At 43.7% G+C, this 23,637-nt stretch overlaps 1 protein-coding gene across 1 annotated transcript in view; it reads left to right on the top strand.

Annotated features, from left to right (window-relative positions):
- The window catches only part of ftz-f1 (ftz transcription factor 1), a 27,306-nt gene extending 4,224 nt beyond the window's left edge, over nt 1-23,082 (top strand). The window contains 5 exon segments of the mRNA XM_076369060.1: nt 19,873-20,561; nt 22,210-22,468; nt 22,566-22,666; nt 22,761-22,808; nt 22,810-23,082. Of these exon segments, the coding sequence (XP_076225175.1) occupies nt 19,873-20,561; nt 22,210-22,468; nt 22,566-22,666; nt 22,761-22,808; nt 22,810-22,944 (1,232 nt within the window). The 3' untranslated portion in view covers nt 22,945-23,082.
- The last annotated feature ends 555 nt before the right edge of the window (nt 23,083-23,637 follow it).

The following is a 23,637-nucleotide window of genomic DNA, read 5'->3' as shown; positions in this document are numbered from 1 at the left end:
ACAGCGGCAATAGAAATTCCGCGAAGTGGCGCGAGTTAATTTAACACTTTGCACTCGACAGTTGTTTCGCTGGATATATTCTTCATTTTCTAATGAAATATCGATGGTAGCTTTTATAACTAATATTAATATAAATAATATAGAAACCAAGGGATAGAACTATTCTATTTTAACGTTTCATGGATGATTACGTTAAATGAACTTTAATAACGTACATCAAACTTTGTGATTTTGCTGTATCGAACCAAATGGCAATTGTGAGTCGCCTCTCGAATGCAAAGGGTTAACCCATTGCACTCGGACGTTTCTCACTAGAAATATTTTCACATTTCCTCATGAGATAAAGAAGATATTTTCTGAAATTAACTGAAAGAGAAAGTATACGTACATTGGGGAACAAAGTTATTGTACTTAGTACACTATTTCTCAAATCGATACATTATACGAGGTATAATATTAAATATCAAATTTTATAGTATCACCATATAAAATCTCATAGTGAACGAGAGTCTCCTCCCGAGTTCAAAGGGTGAATTCAACCGGTAACATTACCTTTTTCTTTTTTTTTCGGATGTGAAAGCGATACATGCGGGTGTCGCGATTTTTTACACAGAAGGTGAAAGAACGAAAGCTCAGGCGCGTATGCGCTCGGAGTAGACTTCGATATTCAATTATGCAACATAATCGTGAGTCGTGGGTTTCTCTGCGTGCGTGTGCATATGTAACACCGGGTCCCCCGTGTGTCGGAAGCATCCCGTCGAACGGGGTCGCGCGAAAATTTTACGTACCGTCGCGGGTTGCGTCGACCGACCGACCGACCGCAGACATTTTTTTTTTCCTCCGGTTTACGACCGGTAACAGGTTCATAATGGGTACGCAGTGACGAAATATCACCGGTATGCAAATAGCCGCTACTGTGACCGTAGATTATTGTTCGCGGACCTTTCGGTCAAATTCTATTGTCGTCGATTATTTACTTTCACCGGGGTGTTAACGAGTGTCCGGAATAGGTTACAGCTCGCCGTATTATCAGCCCGCCGGCCGTTTCAACGTTTACCGCGTTATTATCGGACTCCTCGCGTTATCTCTTATTCAATATCTTTACGCGTACACGTACCCGGGCCGATACGTCAAAAGTCGTTTACGCGCGAACGCGTGCACGGCGGGTACCGCGCGCGAGCCGTTCGGCACCGTACGGCGCCGTTCGGCAAACCTCGGCCGATCCCGTACGCGCTCGCCCGTTCTCGCATCACGCTCCTACGAACTTAACCTTATTACACACCGTGAAGCGATCAACCGATACTGTCTTCCCTCGCGAATTCTTTCGTCGTTCTCTAACGCTTTTGATACGATCCAATGGATAGACATATGCTTTTTCATTCCCTCTTGCTCTCCCCCCCCTTGCCATTTTTCTCGTTGCACCGTGCGCGCGTGATCTACGGGAACGCGCGTTCCATTGTCAATTTTAATATCGTTCCGACGCGGCACGGATCGCGGCCACGTTCGAACACGAAACCGATTAGGCAAACAGTTCTTACATACGCAATAAAGGAATTCGCGGTACACGGCGCTGGACGAAAGTATTGGCACATCGAGATTACCGTCATAAATATATTAATAAGGAGAAAACGTACCGCGACGGCAACTTTGTACCTTAATTAACGCGTTGACTGCCACGGCGGTCACCGATGACCGGAGCTTCCGAACCGCTGAGGAACAATTACAATAGGAAACTTGATTTTAACGTTGGAACTACCGAGCATTGAAATTGACTTTTTGAAATTATTCGGTAGAAATTGCAAGAGTGCGTCTATTGAAACTTGAATTGGTTTACAATTCAGTTTGCGTATTGCCAAACAAATCAATTTCTTTAATGACTTCTCGGAGAAGAATCTGTTATGGTTTTAATAATCGCAAAAAGGAGTCAGGAATGGGTCATTTTGACCCGGTAATTCTAGTGTTAATAATATTTAGTAACATAAGTAGCTAGATGATAGCGTAATATGACTACTGTAATACTAAGTCATTAATCATTATTTTCAATATCATTTGCATTTGTTATTAAATAATAAGTATTACCATTCAAAACGCTGGAAATTCTCGTGGCAGTCATCGTGTTAAGTACCAAACGTTCGCTCCCTGCTGCTGTTCTTCTTAACGCTAAAACTACCGAGTAATTCAATTAGATTTTCTAATTTTCCTATAAAAACTCCAATACTGTCTCTGTTGAGATTTCAATCGATTTATAATTTAGTTCGCGTATTTTTTAATCAATTTCATTACCCATTTCCCTAAGAAGCATCTGTTCCTTTTCAATAGTTGCAGAAGAAGAATCTAGGAATGAGTCATTCTGACCCATTTGGTAGTTCTAGTGTTAACGCGTTTGTGACAGGACCTTATCTTCTTCGTATATTACAATCTTCCAATTAGTTCTTTTTCTCAGCGATGGATAGACCTGAAGATTCAATAATTATTCGTAAGTTTTAATTGTAGCAGTAAGAAAGATTATTTTAGAAACAATGGCGATTAAAAACAGTTTCATTGTACATTTCAATAAATCGAATATTTTGGAAATGAGGTTAGCTTTGTCTTGCACACAAAAATGGTTTTGTATTCTAAGATTACACTTCATAATACCTTACCACACAATAGGCACGCATTCTCACATTGCAACGACCACATTGTATCGTTGAATTCTGTTTACCTGTTCTTGTTCCATTTTAATTATCACTATTATTTTTACCATAAGAAATTCGAATCGCTGTATGAACTGTACGAACATTTTTAATTTTTCTTACTTGCGCAAACATTTGTAACTTCTATACGCCAGTTACAAATAGGTCGATTATCAATACACTCCTTAAATCGCGGTTACTGGGACGATTTTAAAAGCTTGGATTTCGGTTCAGCTCGGAACACTAGTGGAAAAGCGTGGCCAAGCGATTAATTAAATCGTCAGTCGTTTAGCGTCACCGAAAAATTGATGTACCTTGGGGGGCCTCATTGCTAGGGGGACGAGAAGCGTCTAATGCAATTCGAGTAACTGGGTCTAGGCCCTCAAGGCCCGGCGATTAAGCGAATCTCGAAACAGGCTCTGTCGCAATTGCCGCCTTTGCACGCCGTTTTCCACGGCGTTCCTACACCGGCGCAGGGGATTGCTTAACGCGGAAAGTTTCCAGAGTGCTTGCGAGTGTTTACGAAAGGAAGCAGTTTCTTACTTGTACGCTATTCAGAAATGTAAAAACACCCGTCGGCGTAGAAAAGTTCGAGCATTTGCGTGGAACGGATACATTTCAAAGGGCGTGCTCGTCCTTTTCGGAGTGAAACATACGAGACCCTCGTAATTCTCTGTTTCTTTCTCTGACTTACAGCTACACCAGTACAGATATCTATACTCGCGAAAGATTATGAAATTTTCGTAAGAAGGTTAATAGGGTAAACATTGCGAAAATAAGTTGAAACCTGAAACCTCCATTTATCTCGTGCGAGTCATTCGCAACAAAATGTGCAACCCAAAATGGCGGCTGGCGAGTGAATAAATATGCTCACGAATTTTCGTACGGTCGGTTCACGTTTTAGCTTGCAACTTGTAGAATTTCGAAACTGGAAAGATACATATAGTTGTCTTTGGTCGATGCTAGATCAAAATGTTACGTCTTGAAATTAGTTCTTGAAATTAGACGCTCGCCTTCGATCTCTTAGAAACTGAACACCGTATTTGCTACTTATTGAATATCCGATGTTCGTCACGCGTTCAGACACATTTTCTGCTGTGAAGGCATCTATTCAGCGAATATTTAAGCTACGCTTTTCGTTTGGAAACATTAATTACGTCGTATCTGTTACGCAGAGTGAAAGTTTCGATATCATAACAGTACGCGTTAAGTTGATCCCATTTGAAAATATAAATTGCATACATTTTTTTGTGTATTTACCTTCTGATGAAGGTTCTTTGTGTGTTTTTTAACCCTTTGCACTCGAGGACTCTCAATTGCCGCTTGATTTGATATAGCAAAATTACATAGTCTTACATATAATGTTAAGCTTTGTATAATGCATCGATACGTAAGATATTCAAATAAAATAACTCTGTTCCTTAATTTATATACATTTTCACATTAGTTAGTATCAAAAGAAGTCGTCTGTATCTCATGGTACAATGTTGAATATTTGTAATGAGAAACTTCCGAGTGCAAAGAGTTAAACGTATGATCAGCGCATCGTGCAGCCTGTTCCTTCGCGAAACGTGTTTCGGGGCGCATAGAAATCGAAGCTCGTTAAAACAACGGTTAAATACACTTGTAATCGTGCGACGACACCTGTCACGGTTCTGCAACAGTCCTGGCTGCTCGCGCTGGCCCGTGAATACGGGAGCAAGGTTCATTCAGCGTAATGAACGTTACCTCGGATCTGCTTTAGCGCCGAATGAAAGCCATCACTTGGAAATTGAGAACGCGGCATCGACGGTTTCTTATGCGAGATCATGGAATCCCTAATAGCGACACCTTTTCGAACCTCGAAAACTGTTGAAGTATCATTTTAGGGATTAACACCCCAATTAGAGGGATCAGCAAATTAATCGACAATAATCTCGCGTTGTCAGTTTCTTCTTTATCTTATCGAGCGATTCAGGCGTTTGGCATATATTTACGAAGCTTTCTTTCCATTTTGATTGAACTTCCAGCAAAATTGAAATTCTTAATAATTCTATAGAATTATAATAAGTTTTCGTATATTTCACCAACCGATGCATTAACTTTTATTTCACGATCGGATAAAGCTCATTCGTATTCAGCAGAAAGGGTCGGTTATATTCGTTAATAGAAACCAGGCATCGTTAATGGTTCACTCCGATCGAATTTTTAATTCCATTTTCGAGCGCGAGCCATATGCCTGCGCGGCCACGATCAAATATTGACGCAGGGGCTTCGGTTTCGCAGCTGCGAATAATTTGCTTGCTCGCTCTCGGCTCGCATTCATTTTTTCCGTAACCGGCGACAAACCATCAGCGGCCTCGCGATTCTGTGTTCTCGACGAAGAAGAAAAATTCGGAATTCACGCGAATCGGTCACGTGTGTTCGTTCCATTAATTCCAGCGCGAAAATCAAACGGGCCAAGCGGACTTCCCTGTGAAAAACCGTTTCGAGAAGATCCTACTCGCGATTGTGTTCCCGTGTTCGTTAGAATCGTTTCGTCGAAGAACGTTATTAGCGTACAATAGCGATAGCAGTGAATGAATTTTACTCACGCGATCGCGCGAATAATTATTGCCCGGCCGTAGGTTGGCTCCTCGCGACGGCGCGCGGCAAAAATCATCGCGGCGTCGTGTGCGCGAACGAAAACGCGAAAATTAAACATTCGCGAGGGATCGACGATTCCGTAATGTTTGTGCCGGTTAATGGTCGAAACCGCGAAAAACGTGTCGCGGCAATAGCGGCGCCGGGCGAACAAGAGGAAAAATAGCCGCCGCGTTTCGACGACTGTCCGTATTTTTGCACGTTTTAACATAACAGGCTCGGCCGTTCTACGTTAGGAACGGTTACTTCCCGAAATACTCTCGTAAAATTATGTAACGCGATAATCGGTCAACCGGCTGATAACGGCGTAATTACCGCGCGAAAAAACTCGGCATATCTAATGCGGACGATAAATATCCTGCAGCCCTTAATTTCCTGATGAACCGCGTACTTTGTTTCGTTCTTGAAAACGTACAACGACGTTCTTTCACTCGCGAGCGATTCGTTGGTCGCAGGTCGGGAATATTTTCACTGGTTTCGGTGGAACTTAACGGTCGCAGTTATCGGGTTGATTGGACGGTAACCGCGGAGAAGCATATGGTAATGCGGATACAAAAGATGCCTTTGTGACCGCCGTTATTTTGTAGCGCGCAATGAGTGTGTTCGGCTTTGTAAGAAGAATAAAGGCAGTAGAATTTCTTCTATATTCCTCTCGATGATATTAGGTAAATATTGATAATTCGATATGATTTGATTGGATAAGGATCATACTAAATGAATATAAATTCACCCTACGCGCGATGAGTGTACGTTAAGTTTGTTGTATTCAGGTACTCGGTGGATCGCAAAAAGTGTGACTGCAAGCGTGCCCTAAAAAAGACACTCAACCGATCCCACCGAGTTTTGTACACGGACAAAGGCGGATTTGTCACAAAGAATCACGCGCGTCTCTGGGTAAGGCAAACCGGTAGAATTGCGCAAGCGGAATCTAGAAAGGTGTTGATTCAAAATCGGCCAAAATTACCCGAGACCGATTTGCCTGAAACTTTGCATATCGGTGGCCCTTTGAGTCTAACATTGATTCCGCGCAAAAACTTTTTCCCTGGACTTTAAAGATACGGGTGGGAGGGGGTCAAAGTGCGTATTTTGCGAAATCTATTATGTGTTGTAACTTTGAATAAAGTCAGGATATCGATCTGAGACTGATACCAAAAAATCATAAAAAATTCAAGTTTTCCGACGGTGTATACGTTTATGTAATTTATTCATTGTTTACATAATTTTCTCATGTTTTTCGTGTTTGTCAGGGTGGAAAAAATTCAGAAAAATTGCAATTCCCAAAAAGGTATTACTTGATTTTAACCAAAAACGCTGAATTAATAGTACGTTTCAATCTTTGGGGAATCATTAGTTTTTGAGTTATAAAGTATAATGTGAGTAGAAGTTGAGGCGCACGGTGAACTACGTGACCTAAATATTCGTTTCAAACACGGAAAAACGCTTCCTACGATTGTATGTATATTGTATATAACACAGCTATGTTGTTCTTGTCATCTTTGCTGTTTTGAGACAGTGAAACACGTTGGTTATATTTTACAATAATTATACCAGCTTGCAGATATTGGTTATTTTATTTTATACCTCATTATACGAGTAACAGGTAACGCAGCTTCCTCAGTTTATTTTAATTAATATTCACGACAGTATTTTGAGATTTTCGGAAACGCAAATGTTGACCCTGCCATTGATACGCAGAATCGAAGGACTAAAAGAAACAAACATTTTCTTGGGCCGAAGCTCTAGAACTCCGAGGCAGAAATCAAGTATTGACGAGATGTGTGATATTTCTATACTGAATCGGGAATTTTCCTGTCCAAGCCGGGAAATCGTCGTGGTGGTGTTTCGATAACGGTTCAAAATTTGTCATTTTTTTAACGAGAAATCCTGCATTACGATAGAACGGTTTAAGTTTTTCTAAAATCTTCAAATAATTTTGGCACATACATTGTACGAAATTTACATTGTTTTCGAAGTACTTGAATCTTTTTAGAAAACTATTGACGCATTCAACGACTCATCTTTGCTATGGGCGTGATCTACTTTCATTCGTCTCGGGTGCGCTTAATTGTTTAGTTTCCATTTTTAAAAGTGCAGATATTAGAAGTCTATAAACATTATTTACTAATTTCTGTTCATACGTAGTTGACCGCGTGCCTCAACCTCTATTCACATTTTAGTTTATAACTCAAAAACGGATAATGTCCCTAAGGTTTGACAAACACTATTCGAAACTGTTGTGAAACATGAAAAAATTATGTGAGCAATAAATAAATTACATGAACGTATACATCGTCGGAAAGTTTGAATTTTGTATGATTTTTTGGTATCAGTCTCAGATCGATATCGTGACTTTATTCAAAGTTACAACACATAATAGATTTCGCAAAATACGTACTTTGACCCCCTCCCACCCGTAACTTTAAAGTCCAGGGAAAAAGTTTTTGCACGGAATCAATGGTAGATCCAAAGAGCTACCGATATGCAAAGTTTCAGGAAAATCGGTCTCGGGTAATTTTAGCCGATTTTGAATCAACGCTTTTGAGGTAGGACGCAGCCGGCTCGTGTTACGTCCTCACGATACGTCATCTGGTGAAAGCCTTTCGTCTGGACGGCAATTTCTATTAGATGGCCGAAATGTATTTTCACCGGCGACCGGTCACAGTGAAATTAGACTCGACAAATTCCGGCCACTTTCGACGCCGAAAGTTCCACGGATCATTGTGACACCCTCCACGTGAAAGAGATTCACTGCGCCACTTAAGCGTTACTTAACAATATTACTTAACGATGTCGCTGATTCGGCCAGTTTCCACCTTCGTAATATGAGCACATCGCCGCTGACCGTTCAAACTTCCCGCCAGATCGACGACGTAAGGTATTTTTATCGATAAATATTTAAGTTATCCGAGCTTGTCCCAGAAAATGATGACTGGTAACACGATTTAACGAAAATGAAGTGCACACGCTTCACTAGCGTACAGTTAAAGAGTTCTGCATTCACTTCGAAGGAAGAGGTTAGCGTTCATGGTTTCCTATACAACCGCCATTTTGTCGGATTCAGTTGAGGACAGTTTGCTAGATGGTGCGAGCCCAAAGACTCGCTTTAAACTTGCATTATAAATCACACTACAACGAGGGTGTTGATCTTTATTTCGGAAAGGTCTAATGTGTACGGGCATGCGAAAGAAACCTAACTCCAAAGTCCTTAGATCCTAAAATTTATTCAAGTATATTCGTGTCGTTTAAGATTCAGTTGCACCTTGGATAATTTCGCACATAGTGAACCAGAGATCAACGCAGATCGTTTCTCGAGACACGTTTCCATTTTATAATATGAAAGAGGTAACCATCCGACTCCAAAAAACCTTTCCCAATAAAGAAAATCACGCGTAATACGATTCCCGCTACGCCGCGCGTCCACCTCTGACAAAAGATTTCTCCTAGGGGCGCAATTTTCCGATCGATCGAGGAGAAACTCGTAATTAATACCATTTTTTGCGACGAAACTCGAGCTGGGGAACCGTCTAGCCGAGCGTAATTAACCGAATGTAAAGGACAATGGGGACCATCCTGGTGATTTTCCAGCGAAAAGCCGACGGATCTCCGCCGTGAAGCGACGTAACTTGCCAAAATATGAGGGCCATTAAAGCTAATAACGAGAGTAACGTTGTTTACGACTGCAAAGAGACCGGGTCTCTCGCTTCTTTCGCATCTGCCGGCCACGTGGACCTTCGGATGCGTCGCCGGCAACGGTACCCGGGGCCCGGGGCCCGGGGCCCGGGAAATATTAAACGTTCAATATTGGGCCCCGCCGATTCTCTTGGGCACACGGTGGTTCCAGTCGTAAAAGTGAGAGCGGTCGAAATGGGTCCCGCGCGCATTCGAAATCGGCCCGGCCCTCGTTCTCGACTCGACTTCGCTGTTACGGTCCCAGTCTACGGGGTGTACGCGAAACAAAGACGCGCGCCGATTTGGGTACTAATTTTTGGAACCGTTCTTCATTAAAAAAAAAAAGGCACGGGAAACGTTCGATTGCTTCCATAAAAAATTATTATCTACACTTTGGTTCGAGACGAGACCGACGGATATTAAGGCAGCGTTTCCTAATTTTTCCGCAAAGACCGTTGAACCATATAATGTCACGTTTACGTGTGACTGACACTCGCTTCGTTCGCTGGTTCTAACTGGATTCTCCGCGCGGTTTCATTGAGGAAATATTCAACTTTACGTTCACACGAGTCTATTTAAATACTAGAAATACCGGGCATTGAGAGTGACTGATTTGTAGGGTAGTAGAAAAATGACATCGCATGTATCGGGGCTTCTAGCGACTTTTATTATAATGTATTCACGGATAAATCAGATGGCTTAATAAACTGCCATAAAGACATCTTTACGGTTCCAATGGATACGAGAAATCCCTTGAGCGGAACAATTTGTCTTACTGGTGTCCCTATAATTAATCTTGTTACTGCTTCGAATGGCCAGGTATCTAAACAGTAGTAAATCTTCCAGTCTCAATTCTTGTATGAACTACAGTACCCCAGACCTTTCTTTAACTCTGGAATCATCAATTCTGCTGGCAGCTAAAGTGTTTCCAAATCGTCGGACCATTCCATATGCTAAACGGAACTTCGTTGCAATCGTGTTCATTGGTCCCCAGATCGGTGTTCTCGATTTCAGCGATTTTCAGCGATTTTCAGCGGGCCTTTGGGGATCGGGGGCGGATGGAGGCCTGGAAAACTGCGAAAAGGCGGGACGACGGAAATCGTGGCGCGCGCCTCTGTTTAGAAACTCACGAATTTCATAATTATTGTATTATGTTGCAAGAAGGTGGTATACCTGGCCGGCTGCCTGCCTGCTTGTCTGCCTGCCTGCCTGCCTGCCTGCCTGCCTGCCCGTTTGCTTACCTGCCTTGGCTGCCTTGCCTGCTTGCTCGACTCCTACCTTCGTTGTTCGCGCGCGACCGGCGGAGGTGGGGGAGAAAGGTTAGGTTGAGGCGGGGATTGTGTAATCCCTCGTTGAGTGGAGCCTCACCGTCTTCTTTTCGCCGAAGCTTTGATTTCTTTCTCGGCCTCGCTCCGTCTCCATCTTTCCTCGCGACTGAATTTTCGTGGACGAAAAACTCCCTCCCGTCCACGCGGTCCCATTCGCACCTGACGAAAGTCAGAAATCGAAAATAACACGGCCACGGGACGGCGGTTTTAATTGGAGCACGCGCTTCGCAGCTAACCTTCAACGAAACAATGATTTCTTTTTTTCATGATTTACGAGAGTTTGGGGTGTATCGCTGGTTTCTTGGAAGTGCGTCTCGCATCTTTCGATCTGTACTCGGTTGTCGGTGGTAATCAATTTCGGAAATCTTGGTCGGCTTGTTTTTGTGAGTTGAATGCTTGGGTTTAATTAATGAATCGGCAAGGAATGTTTTTATTACATAGGTTTAGAGTTGGCAACGATCATTGCATATTCGTGTGAATTTTGTACGAGGCTTGTACTATTATGGATGTATTCACCTACAGCGGTGTAACTGGGAATTGTTATAAATAATTGTTACGTCGAACAAGAGATAGTAAACTAAACCTCCTGTGTAGTTCCAGTTTGAGAAACTTGAGTCCACAAAAATTCGCGTTTACAGTGAGATATGGGTGCTCAGATCTGAGGACATATACTGGGTGGGCAATACAGCAGTATCGTTGTCTGATAAAACAGGATACTCCTGTGTGTTTTGCGCCGCTTTTATTTGGTCGACCGGGAAGATCATGTTCTTTGTTTGGCTAGAAATTCGGTAAGGGTTTTCGGCCGACGATTTCGTCCTTTTTTTTTGCGTTCTTTCGCAATGCGCGGATGACTTCACTAACGGCCAGGCGCGACGCGTCGGTCGCGTCACGGGGGGGAACTTCTCTCGCGTGATTGGTCCAACCGTAGGCGACGGTGGTCACGTGGTTGCACACATTAATTTCTATGGGGAGGGCCTGACGTCACTGGACCCGTGGACCAGATTTGCCAAGTGGATTTCCCTTTCTTTTCGACGTACGCGCGCGCGCACGGTCTCTCGAGTTCGGCGCTCTTGCGTATTTATCGTTGCCGAGGACCTTGCAAACCGGACGTGAGTTCCATTCTTTCATCGGACTGCACGTGGATCTATCCTGTACGAGCCTATCGATCCTTCCTGAATCGTATTTAGAAATAGTCAAAATCGTTGTCTGAACGAGAACTAGTTACCAATCGTTTATTTAACAGTAACAAAGGGAAATGTAGTCTTTTTATCTTTCTTCGTAGCAACAGTTTCGTAAGCTCTTTATAATCACATAGTCATCTCCACTGTATCGTGAGATAGGTTGATAGCAACGAAGAGAGAAGCAAGTGTAACGTCACTTTGTTAACGATACATTAACATGATTCATCTACTTTGAATTCGTAACTTTTATTCCGAGGTATTGGAACAGCAAGGATTGAATAAATGTTTGTAAACATTAATAAGCAGCTAATCGAAACTGTTAATATGAATTATCCGACGTAAGCCGAGTTGTCCGTCAGTTTTTCTCTATCACAAATGCCACGTGTTGCAATCCCAACTTTTGAAGTAGACTGTGTGCCCGGTTTCCCTTTTGGGACATTCTTCCGCTCTCTCCCGGGATATCAGGACCTATGATCACATGCGTTGGCCAGCTACGTAGCCAGCATACCACAGTTTTCGGCGGCCACACTTGAAAACGCTCTCCCCAAACACCGAGCGAGCGTGCTGGTTAGCGCGCGCAAGAGTTAATGTTCCACGAAAGCGTGTCGCAATGTTTGCCCATTGGTTAAACGTTTTCCTGTGTCTTCTCCGGTTCCGATTCTCCGAAACGCGAGCCGCTCGACCCGGAACGGAAGGCGACAACAATCGTCCGTTAATTCCGTAAAACAGGAAAAACAGACGAGAGTAAAATGGAAAAACGGAGCGGAGGAAAAAAAAAACGAAACTTTTTCCGGTAGGCGTGCGCTCCGAGATTGCATAATAGGCGAAGCCACGAGAGCCATCGTGTGCGCACGGTTTCTCTAACCATCGGCGATCGATGTAGAACCGTCCCGCCGATGTATTTAACGCATTTATATGCGGCTTTGGTAACGCCGCGACTCTCCTCGTCTTGCCAAATCCCTGCGCAACCGGAGAAGAGTCAGAAATCCTCATAAATCGAGGAATACTATTAACCGTGTTACCATCGTGATTTTCTTTCGGACTGCTCTCCCGGAGACACTTGTCCCGGCAGCTGGCAATAGTATCCTGCCATTTTTTGCCATCGGTCCACCCGCGTACGAGGATTTCTCTATAGAACCATTGTCGACAGGTTACTGCAATCCATTTTGTCTTCTCCAGTCGACACGAACAGAGCGTTTGCTATATTTGTCAAATTAAATCATCTTTTACTTTCTAAATCAATACAGATTTTACATTGTCGATCTCATGAGATTTTCAATGCGAGAATTCCTTATTCGACGAATAAGCATTGAGATTATACTAGCTCAAATAAAAGGAAAGATAAACACAAGAAAATATTTCAAGAAAAGAATATAAAAATTCCAGTACACTCGAGGAACACGAATGGCAAACAGAACTAATCGGCTCTACGTGCACGAAGCGAACTCGGTGAGGACATTACTTGCGGGATGGCCCTATATAAGGGGAGCGCAATCGGTAGCGTCGAACAATACGAGCCACGCATTGTCGTTCTCCGTCACAAAAGGCCCCATTGTGCCCGGTCGGTGAAATTTATCGATAATTCCGGGGCGGCGTAATAACGGAATCAGAAGTAGCTCGAAAATACCGGGCAAACGCGATTCCGCATGTGCGCCGCGTCCCGTGAAAAACTTCCGGTTGTTGCTTCGCCGGGATACAGCAACAATGTTTCCTCCGGGTCGACTGCGGCGTTTCCGTGAGTCTCGAGCCCACTGGGTGCCCCGGAATCCGACTCGTAAATACCATCTGCGTCGCGAACTGGCATGTATATTTGACGATCGCCCGATCAAATCGGGCCGTATGTCGATACGCTAATGTGGCCGGCCCACGCGTAGTGCTGCCACCCACATGAGGCACCGGGGACCGAGAGAGGCTGCGCTGGATTTCTGCACGCGCGCGAGCGCGTGTTCACGGTTCAGCTGTTCGATGAAAACGCGGAAAACGCGTGCGACATGTGCGTCGAATCGATTACACGAAAATGCTCGCCGCGGAAATGGATTCCGGTGACCTTTTACTCGGTTGCGAGTACTGTTCGAACTTCCCGCCGTTTTCGCGACCGCCATTTTCGTGTCGGAGATGGCGCGCGGTTGACAAAATGGCGAACGTTTCGAGGCTCGAGACATTTTTGTTCATTCGAAGTGCAGCGCGAGTTTGATTTCCAAAGACTGAAATTGTTTCTGGGGTCAACAGCGCGGATTAAAGATCTAAATGAAAGCGACAGTCTAAATTTAGAAATCGAGACAGATTATACATTTTATTGATAATCTTCGGTGCTTCGGCGGCTCGTGAATCACGCGAATGCGGCATTGCTTGGCCGGTTTCCAGCGTTAGATTCAAATTGACGTAACGGCGCGTTATCGGCCGGTAGTTTTAAATTGGAAAGGACGCGATTATCAGCGACGAAAGTGTGAACGTTTAGAGGGAAAAGGTTACCCATTTTTCCCTATCCGCGACATACGGTTCTTAGAATACCGCAGCGACGGCGAACAGTAAAAGTCCGATCGAATCGAGCGATCAAAGTGTATTCCCGATTTACCATTCCTCGATTAAATTGCCCCGTAACCCGTGCTCGTTATCCCAATCTTAATTATATTGAAACCGATCGATGATGCAATCAGAAAGACCCGATAGTTCGACGGTAATGTTAAAATTTCGTGGAAGCGACACACATCCCATGGACAACTGCCAGTAAAATGGTGGGTCGTGGGTGTAAGTGAAAGTAGTTTGGTCCGACCCAAGAATAATCGCATTATAATCGACAAATATTCGTCCAACCGGCGAAAGAGCTGGCAACAAAAATCGGGACACGCTCGATTAACAATAATCGCGTCTCACCCTGTTTCGCGCGGTTTTAACCAGGCAACGCGCGTATCGCATGAGTTTTATTTACAACACGATCGGGTGTAAATCCGTCCAAACAATAGTCATCGTTTAGCGGGAGCGTGGGCTACCTTTCGAAGGCATTTGCGCCGTGATTCCGCAGTCCTCCCGGTGCACCTGGCGTCGAATTAAACGCGAGAGATGCATGTGCAAGGAACACCTACGACGTCGACGGTACAGGAAACGCCGGGGACCGACGTAGAACGGGGTCCGAGGAGAAAAAGAAAAGCCCTGGACGAGTCGGGAGTTCAAGTTTAGACCGTGGATCCAACGGGGACGTTTTCTTTGCTCGTGCTCGTCCTTTCCCTCGGTTATGCGCCACCGCGCGAGACCGACTCGGGGCGAAGGAGGACGCATAAAAACGCGCGGAGCAAGGGGCAAGAGGGAAAAGGGGAACTGAAAGGATCGGCGCATTACCGTCGATTGTTTTCACCCTTTGCGCTCGAAAGTTTTTCGCTAGAAATATTTAACATTCTCCGATGAGGTGTAGACGACGTTTGTTGAACCTAATGTAACTCGTGGGTAGATCAAGGAACGGAACTATTTTGTTTCAGTATTTTATATGTAATAATATGGCGGCTTTCCTGCTCAGTTCTTTACCTTCGTATATCACTAGAACTACCAAATGGGTCAAATTAACGCCTTGCTAAACTCTTCTTCCTCAGTTATTAAAAAGATAACAGACACTTCTCTGCGAAATTACTAAAGAAATTGATTTCTTAATACACAAATTGAAGCGTAAGTCAATTGAAATGTAGATTCTATATAAAAATTTGAAAATATCAATTTGATTGCTTGGTAGTTTTAGTGATATACTATATACCGTCCGTATTCATCTTACACTCCACGCGTCTAAGGCACTCCACCAGAAAGTCTTACTGATGAGTCTACCGGTAGATCCCATTTAAAACGCTCTCTCCCTCTGTCCTAATCTTTTCGAACCTCTTCCTCCCTTCCATAACATTATAGGCCGCTTCAATAATTTTATAGTTAATACTTGATATTCAATAATTTTACTTTATCGTACCAAGTGGCGACTAAAAGTCTCCTTTCGAGCGCAAAGGGTCGAAAGCCGCGTTGCTCAGGATAACGATCTCGAAAGGAAAATCGACCGGGAAACCTCGCGCGGAACTATCTTTCACGCACGTGTTCCGATAAACGCGAGTGCGACCTATCGGGCTGCGTTTGCGTGCCATTAACGACGCCGACCGATCGGGAACAAGTGGCCGAAAGTAACAACCTGAAAGTCAAGTTTAACAACTTTCGTCGTTGGCTCGGGCTCGGCTATTGTCTGAATTCCCGGCGAGTCGGTCGACGTGACCCGATGAAAGAAACGGGAGAGGACTGCGCCGGGAGCGCGAGCGCGCTCGCGAGCCCAGCTAGCCGCATCGCTTAATCCTCGGATGATGTATGACGCTCGGTTTGCATAATGTTCGTCCGAACTGACGACTCGGACCCCCGACCGGGCGATGCGGTTCGAGAAAACGCGTGCGACGCGGTAACGAGTGTCAAGTTTACCGCGTCACTCGACTGTTGAGCCGGGTAAACTTTTCGTTTGACGGTGAATTGGAGTTCACCCACTCTGTTGTTTGTCTCGAAGACTTAACACTAGAACTACCGATCACTTAAACCGATTTTTACCAGTCTCTGTAGAGAAACCGTAAACGTGCGTTTAATAAAAGTTCAATTGAGTTGTACTTCAGTTTTGCTATTACTGAATCAATTCCGTTAATAATTTTTCGTAGAAGTGTCCGTACTTTCTCAGTAATTGTAGAAAAAATCAGGAATAAGTAATTTTGACCCATCTGGTAGTTTTAGCGTTGATGGTGTTGGTGATTGTTATCTATGTTGAATACGGAGGTATTCGTTGCGAACGATTCGTTTTGATTTGGTGGTTAGAGTATGTGGAGGATGAATTGAGTAGTGTAGTGTCGTTTAGTTTTAACTAAGGATCCATGACTTTGGAAAATGTAATAGAATATTCTGAATTCTATATTTATGCCAAGGAAAGGAGAAAAGCGATTTTAAAATTGATATTTTCAAGTATTTTTTCGATTATCTGTTTTATTATAATTTTGTATTAATGTAAAGTTGTTATTATGCTGTTGTCGAGGCGAATGATAGTATTTTTCACTTAAGGGTCAAACACTCTCTTTCTGTTGCTTCTCTTATGTTACTTGTCCAAGTGAGGCAAACATCGAGGACAATCTTGATTGCAGAAGTCGCAGGTTGTCACGTAGTATTACCTTGTTTACATAGACCTGTATGCGTGTCCCACATAAAAAGAACGAAATATGTTAAGAGAAGTAGAAGTGCGAAAGCGACTGCTCGAAGTTCAGGACTATGGTACGCGTTCATCACTTACTGTTTTTAACAATACATTTGACTAAAATTATAAACAGCTAATAATTACAGGGATTAGAGTGATCAACAAGAAAGTTCGTTGTTCTTGCAGCAACGCGAATAAACTCAACGTCCATTGATATCGAACATTAGTTAAGCCTCATATATTTGAACTGCTGTTGCTCAACTTATCAAAACGTTAGCTTCTAGTAGGAGAAACAATGGACAATTGCGTGTCAAGCTCCAGTTACCCTACCACTTACCAATATACACTTAAAAGAAAAATACCAAGTAACCAATAGCATTACACAAATCTCCGGTAACATTCACAATTCCCAATCGAAGAACCAAAGAATCCTCTTCCTCGGCATTCGCGAACGAAATTCACAAAACTAAAACTCCCGAAGAAACTCCCGATCCACCAGCGACCAAGAAGAAAACTCGGTGAACCCGTAATCACACGTCCGATCCTCTTCCACCCCCGATACACCGAGATCAATAAATCCCTCGGTCGCACTTCCAGCTACCGCAGAAAAAATCGCCAAGAATCACCGGCCAAAAACCTCGGCTCTTTGTTCCCTCGGTGTACACAGGCGGCTTAAAAGGATATTGCGTGGCCAAGTAATTCGCGTAATTCGCGAGCGTGGTCCCCGAAGGGTGTCGGAGGGTATCGCGTTGGAAAGAAGAGGCGCACGGGGGTCGAGAAAAGAGACGCGATGAGAGAGCGCGAAAATTGACGGTGAAGAGAGAGGAGAAAGGTGGTGGCAAAAGGGAATCGCGGCTAAACAGAGGGCGGGAGGGAAGCGAGACAGAGAGAGATTACGGTGGAAGGATGGCGGAGGGAGGAGGGAAGAGCGAGAGAAAAAGAGAGGAGGCGTAGAAGCGGGCGCAGAGCACACAGGGTGGCGGAGGCGGCGATGTGGATCGGGAGGGACGAGGCGTTCGGTGGAGGGTAGGGTCGAGGGAAGGGAATAAGTAGGGTTAAGAGGCGGGCGGCGGGGTGGCCGAGGTATCGGCTTAGGTGTCGGGGGGCAGGGGGGTGGCCCTCCTCCCTCGGCGGGGCGGCGCAGGCAACAGAAGTGGACAGGCAAGCGATTCAACCTCCTTTCACTTTCAACGAGCGAGCACCGCGCTTGCTCGCTCGCTCGCTTAGCCCGCCGCTGCCGCCGGTGTTTCATGCGACGACGACGGATAGCAAACACTTCGTACGAAAATAGGCAACGCCGCCATTTTAGCCGCGTGGCCGCCCTATAAATTGTAAACCGCTCGAAATCCTCCCTCGATCGCACCGTGACCCTGAGGAGATCCAAGACCGTCGTGGAACCACCTCCTCGGTACACGCGTTTCGCCCGTGTCTGCGAAGACTCTTCGCGAACGCTGATTGGTCAATCGTGTCCATCTTTTACGGTAGGATTTTAACCCTCGGAAGCTTTTCGTTGGAAATGTTCAACGTTTCGAGATGTGGGCGACCTTTGAAACGAACTAATGGGGAACATACGTAATATTAGGGAACGAAACTATTTTGCTTTCGGTATTTCGCATATTGATAAGTTGTACTAAACTTGATGTTGGATATGAGACTTCGTAATTTTGCTAGGTTGAATCGAGGGGCGAGTTTCAGTCGAGAGGGTTAACATTCTCTTTTCAAGTTTTGTTTTGTTTGTTGATTTCACATTTGGGATGTTTAGAGTTAGAAGTTAGATGGGATTGTCGGATAGGGGATGCAGGTGTCTGTAGAGATTTAGGCTCGGTTTCCGCAGCAGGATTTCCATTGTCGCCGGGATATTCGTAGAATTCTTGTCCGAGGGGCCGGAATCTTAATGCGCGCGGCCGCTGCGCGTTTTTGATCCCTCGCAGACGAGGGGGATCCATATCGAGTTCCTCTGCTAGGCCACTTCCGGCCTCGAGACCACACATCTGGGGATCCCTTGTTTACAATGTGGACCTTCACGCGGAGATGCGGTAATGCGCTCGGACCCGAGGTGTATTAAGTGCAGCGTTCACTCGCGAATATTTGGAACCGATTCAATCGAAGCGAGTCGCACCTTGAAGTCTGTTGGACAGCTGAAAAATGATCGCATCACGATTCTTAATGTAGATTATTTATAGCTAGCCGAGGTTTCTTGCGCAGAATCGATTAATATCCAGTTCCCTGGATACGAGGTGTGCACATGAATTTCTTTCAGACGAAAGTCTCCCGGGTTCGAGTTAGTAAACCGTCAAATATGCGGAGCATGTTAACAGGTTGTTCCCAGCGCTTAATCGCGAGTAATAAATAATCTGCGTTGGCAGTCGCGGCGTTCGCCTTCAATAGCGACGCGTTCAACGTGCCAAATAACACCTGCAGCGTTCGTAGGTGGAGGGATCCATGTTCCACGCACGGCCGGTTGCGTTTGCGCGGGGAACGCGTGAGAGACTTCCCTCGATCCGCGATCGAGGGATCAACAGAAGGGTCGAAGGACGGGGAAACAGGAGCGCAGCTACCCGTTGCACCGAGCTTTTTGTCCTATCGCGACTGCAATTAGCCCCGACTTCCGTCTCCGTTCATGGCGAACTTTGAATGCTGCTTCCTCAAGGTCGCCCGCTGGCTCCGTTTAATCACAAAACTACAGCCATGGTGATCTATCGCCTTGTGCCTCTTGGACAGAATCAGATTTTCGCGAGTCCGCTTCTTTAATCGTAACGTAGAAAGTTCGGAAATGATATACATTTCGAAAGCATCGAAGAACGCTCCCTTGCGACTTCTTTTCTTCGAAGCTCAAGTACAAAAAAGATACTACCAATCAGATCAAACGATTCTAATGTTCCATTTGCGTTTCGGAAAATAAAGAATATTTCAAAGGTAGGAAAGACGTCGCAAACGTTGGCAACGTGGAACTCGCGTATCGCGCGCAGCAAACGCTTCGACTACCGTATCGCCCGCATGCGAGAGTCATCTTGGAAGTTAGAAGTTGATGTTCGTAGTAAAATGCTGGGAAGATTATAAAAATAGAGAGACCGATGAACGTTGACGGGAATATTACAGGCTATTTAATAAACTCCGATCTTTATTGCGCCGCGTTGTTGATCCAGCGAGCGCGCCGCGCTCGCCTTGCGAAACACGTCCGGCTAATAATCCTGAATTTTTTGTTACAGCCGTGCGAGCGGACCGAATGCGAGGCGGTAGGAACAAATTCGGGCCGATGTACAAGAGAGACCGAGCGCGAAAGCTTCAAATGATGAGGCAACGGCAGCTGGCACTGCAAACGATACGCGGCAGCCTCGGTGATCCATCGAACTATCCCTCCGCCGTAACGCCTTTCCTGCATATTAAACAGGAGATCCAAATACCTCAGGTCTCGAGTCTAACGTCTTCTCCAGATTCGAGTCCATCCCCCGCAGCCGTGGCCGCTGGTCTGGTCACGACACAGGCTGGCAGCGGAGCTGGTCAGCACCAACTGATCGCACCGTCCTCCCAGCCAAACATTTCTGGCGGTAATCACCTGCACAACCTCAACCCTGGCCTGGATAGCAAGCTGTGGGCCGCCAACTCGACCACCCCCAGTCCTAAGGCCTTCAACTTCGGCGAACAGTCCACGCAGCCACACGGGGCAGCCGGCTCCGCGCCCTCCACCGTCGCCTTGAAAACTAGTCCGATGATAAGAGACTTCGTGCAAACGGTCGACGATCGCGAGTGGCAGGCGTCCCTTTTCGGACTGCTACAAAACCAAACGTACAATCAGTGTGAAGTGGACTTGTTCGAATTAATGTGCAAAGTGCTCGATCAGAATCTGTTCTCGCAGGTGGACTGGGCTAGGAACTCGGTGTTCTTCAAGGATCTCAAGGTGAGTGACTCCCGCGAGGCGCCCTCCGGTCCTTAATTACACACGGACGTGTCCCGTTGCGTAATATTCACCCTCGAATCTATTGTAGGACCGTTTCGTCGAAGATTTTCTTCTTGTTACGTTCATTTAGAGGCTCGCTTGTTCGACTGAATTTTCGATAGCATTTTCGATTTTTCAACGTTAGTTCGAAGGCGTGTCTGAGATTGTTTGATGCATTGACTGCCACTGTCGTAAGAGACAGTATTTTTTGTATATTAAACACTTGTTTTTCTGACGGTATAATATTATAGACAGACAAATGTAAGGTTTAAGTAAAATTTACTGAGTTTGATCAATTTTCATGGGTTTCGATCTTCTCTGTGACATAATAAAGCGGAAAAATTTCTCTTCTATTCGGATCTCTATGAATTGCCGCAAGAATATTTATATTTGCATAAAGATCTGCAGCGTGATAATCTCTATGGCGAATCTTCACTTTTCGCTTTCTATTTCTTCGAATAAGTTCCTTGAAACTTCATTATCAATAAGACTTGGAACACAATTATTGAAGACAATCAATGAGTACCACTTAAATATTCTTTCTACAATATTTTCTTGTCATTCTTTTTAATATTTTTGTCTAAAAAGTTATTTATCAGTCATTTATGGTGGTACAGTTAGAGGATTCATTCTGTATATGTAACGATAATATGATGTATAAAGAGGATAAAAGTGCCTTTTATTGTTAGGCGAAAAAACGTTAAAACGAGCATCTGATCAAGTTACATTGATGTATTCGAGACTCCACCTGACCATTTGAGGGTTAAGAAATATAACACAAGATTATTCTGTATGTATCTCTTCGGAATAGACGTCATCGATGTAGGTAGCAATGGTAGAGATGTTGCTGTTTTAGTAGATCCGTCGATCAATGGTTTTTTATTCTTCTTTTTCTTTGATTGTAGTTGAAAGAGTTTTCTAAATACGTGTAGCGAATTCTTTTAATGTGTTCGAACGACTGGTAGCTGTAGACCAGCGTTATCGAGCGATAAAAATTTAACGATTTTTAACCGTTGTTGAGAATCTTTTCAAGAGAAGTTGGTTCTTACCGATAAATAACTCGTCGCTGGCCTGTTGGTGGTATGAGCGGGGATGTGAGGTAACCAACAGCATTGCACAATCACTGAATGATTTCAAGCATCGCCTCATATCTAGGTCATAACAAGATACGTTTCTGGGTTATGGCGGTTGCCCTAAAGCAGGCCCATGTTAATTATAAACTGTCTGCTCAACCATTTCTGTAGTTTTTATTGTTTTTATATTTATAAACTTGTAAAAATATTCGTCACGGTCCCGAGTCCTAGTTTGAATACAGTTTAAACAATATGGAACGTAGATACAATGTTTTCACAGTTTTTCGTGTTACAAATCATGAAAAGCGATATACTTTTCTGAAAATCGAGTATTATTTTCATGAAATACTATTGGAATTTTATTCATTGAATATTTTGTTTTTTATCTGAAGAAAATTACAATATTGAAAAATTGAAATAGTTTCTCTATTGACATATATATTTACTTAAATTACATTGTAGAGAAATAAAAATTCTACAGAGTGATATATATCATACTGTAAATATGTCTAACAATTTATTAAATTATTTGACAGGTTGATGACCAAATGAAGCTGCTTCAACACTCTTGGTCGGATATGTTGGTGCTTGACCACCTTCATCAAAGGTTACATAATAATCTACCTGATGAGACTACACTTCATAATGGCCAAAAGTTTGATCTCCTTTGTCTCGGCCTACTTGGAGTTCCTTCACTGGCAGATCTCTTCAATGAGTTATCGTCCAAACTTCAGGAACTCAAATTTGATCTTTCAGACTACATATGCATGAAATTCCTGATGCTGCTCAATCATGGTGAGTTGATTTAAAATGACAACTTATAATGTTACGTATTGTACCCATGACAGATGGAAAAAAATATTGACAAACAACTCTTTGTTGGAATGTGTAGAAGTTCGTGGACTAGTTAACAAGAAACATGTTCAAGAAGGTCATGAACAAGTCCTACAAGCTCTTTTGGATTACACGTTGACCTGTTATCCATCTGTAACGGTACGTTTATTTCACACATCCTATATCACCATTATTTATTTCATATTGGTAATCAGTGCAGTTTGATATAAATTGATTAAATTTTTATAAACAGGATAAATTTAATAAGCTGCTAGCAGTATTACCCGAAATTCATGTGGTAGCAAGCAGGGGAGAAGATCATCTTTACCAGAAGCATTGTAGTGGTGGAGCACCAACTCAAACTCTTCTCATGGAAATGCTTCATGCTAAGAGAAAATGAAACGATAGATTCGTTTGGCAATTTTGTCATGAGTTAGTGTATTGCTATATCTCAAAAATCATAATAGAGCCCCTTACTGTCAAAGTGGACCTCAAGTACCTATTAAGAGCTAACGCTGCTTAGGTATTGGACCAAGTTAAGGGGCCCTGGTTCATAAAATACCTATGCAAACAAATCAAGTATAGACGTACATACTTTGCATATACACATAATATATGTATTATAAACTGTATCTAAATATATAAACATAATGACATATATTTTCTATATTTGATGTTGAAGTTTTAGAGATGTATCCATGGAGAATTACTACCCCTGTTGGTGGGTACAAGCGCAGGGAAACAGTAAGCAAGATGCCTTGAAAACAGTACAAAGGGTGGTTAACAAAATATTGGTCAAAGGGCAGGCAACTTTTATCTAAATAAGCAAAGCTATTTTTCTAATACTAGAAGCGATTATTTTTAAGCATACCACTGAAGCCTTGCTCTCATTTTGAACAAAAACGATATCCTAATAATAACACGAACGAAAAAAACATAAACAAAGAATTGCCGACTCTACAGTCAATCGTGCTTCTGCAAGGGATTCAATGGGCATACTTGAACTACAGTAAAATTTCATGTGATATACTTATATATACATATATACATATATGTCGCACGGCCACCTGGGCATCCTTAGAACTTCCTATTAAAAAAAAATCTGCATTTTGTCACACTTGCACACAGCA

The sequence above is a fragment of the Nomia melanderi genome, chromosome 7 (genome assembly GCF_051020985.1).
Source record: "Nomia melanderi isolate GNS246 chromosome 7, iyNomMela1, whole genome shotgun sequence".
NCBI classification, from domain to species: Eukaryota; Metazoa; Arthropoda; class Insecta; order Hymenoptera; family Halictidae; genus Nomia; species Nomia melanderi.
This window is presented reverse-complemented; position numbering and strand designations above follow the sequence as displayed.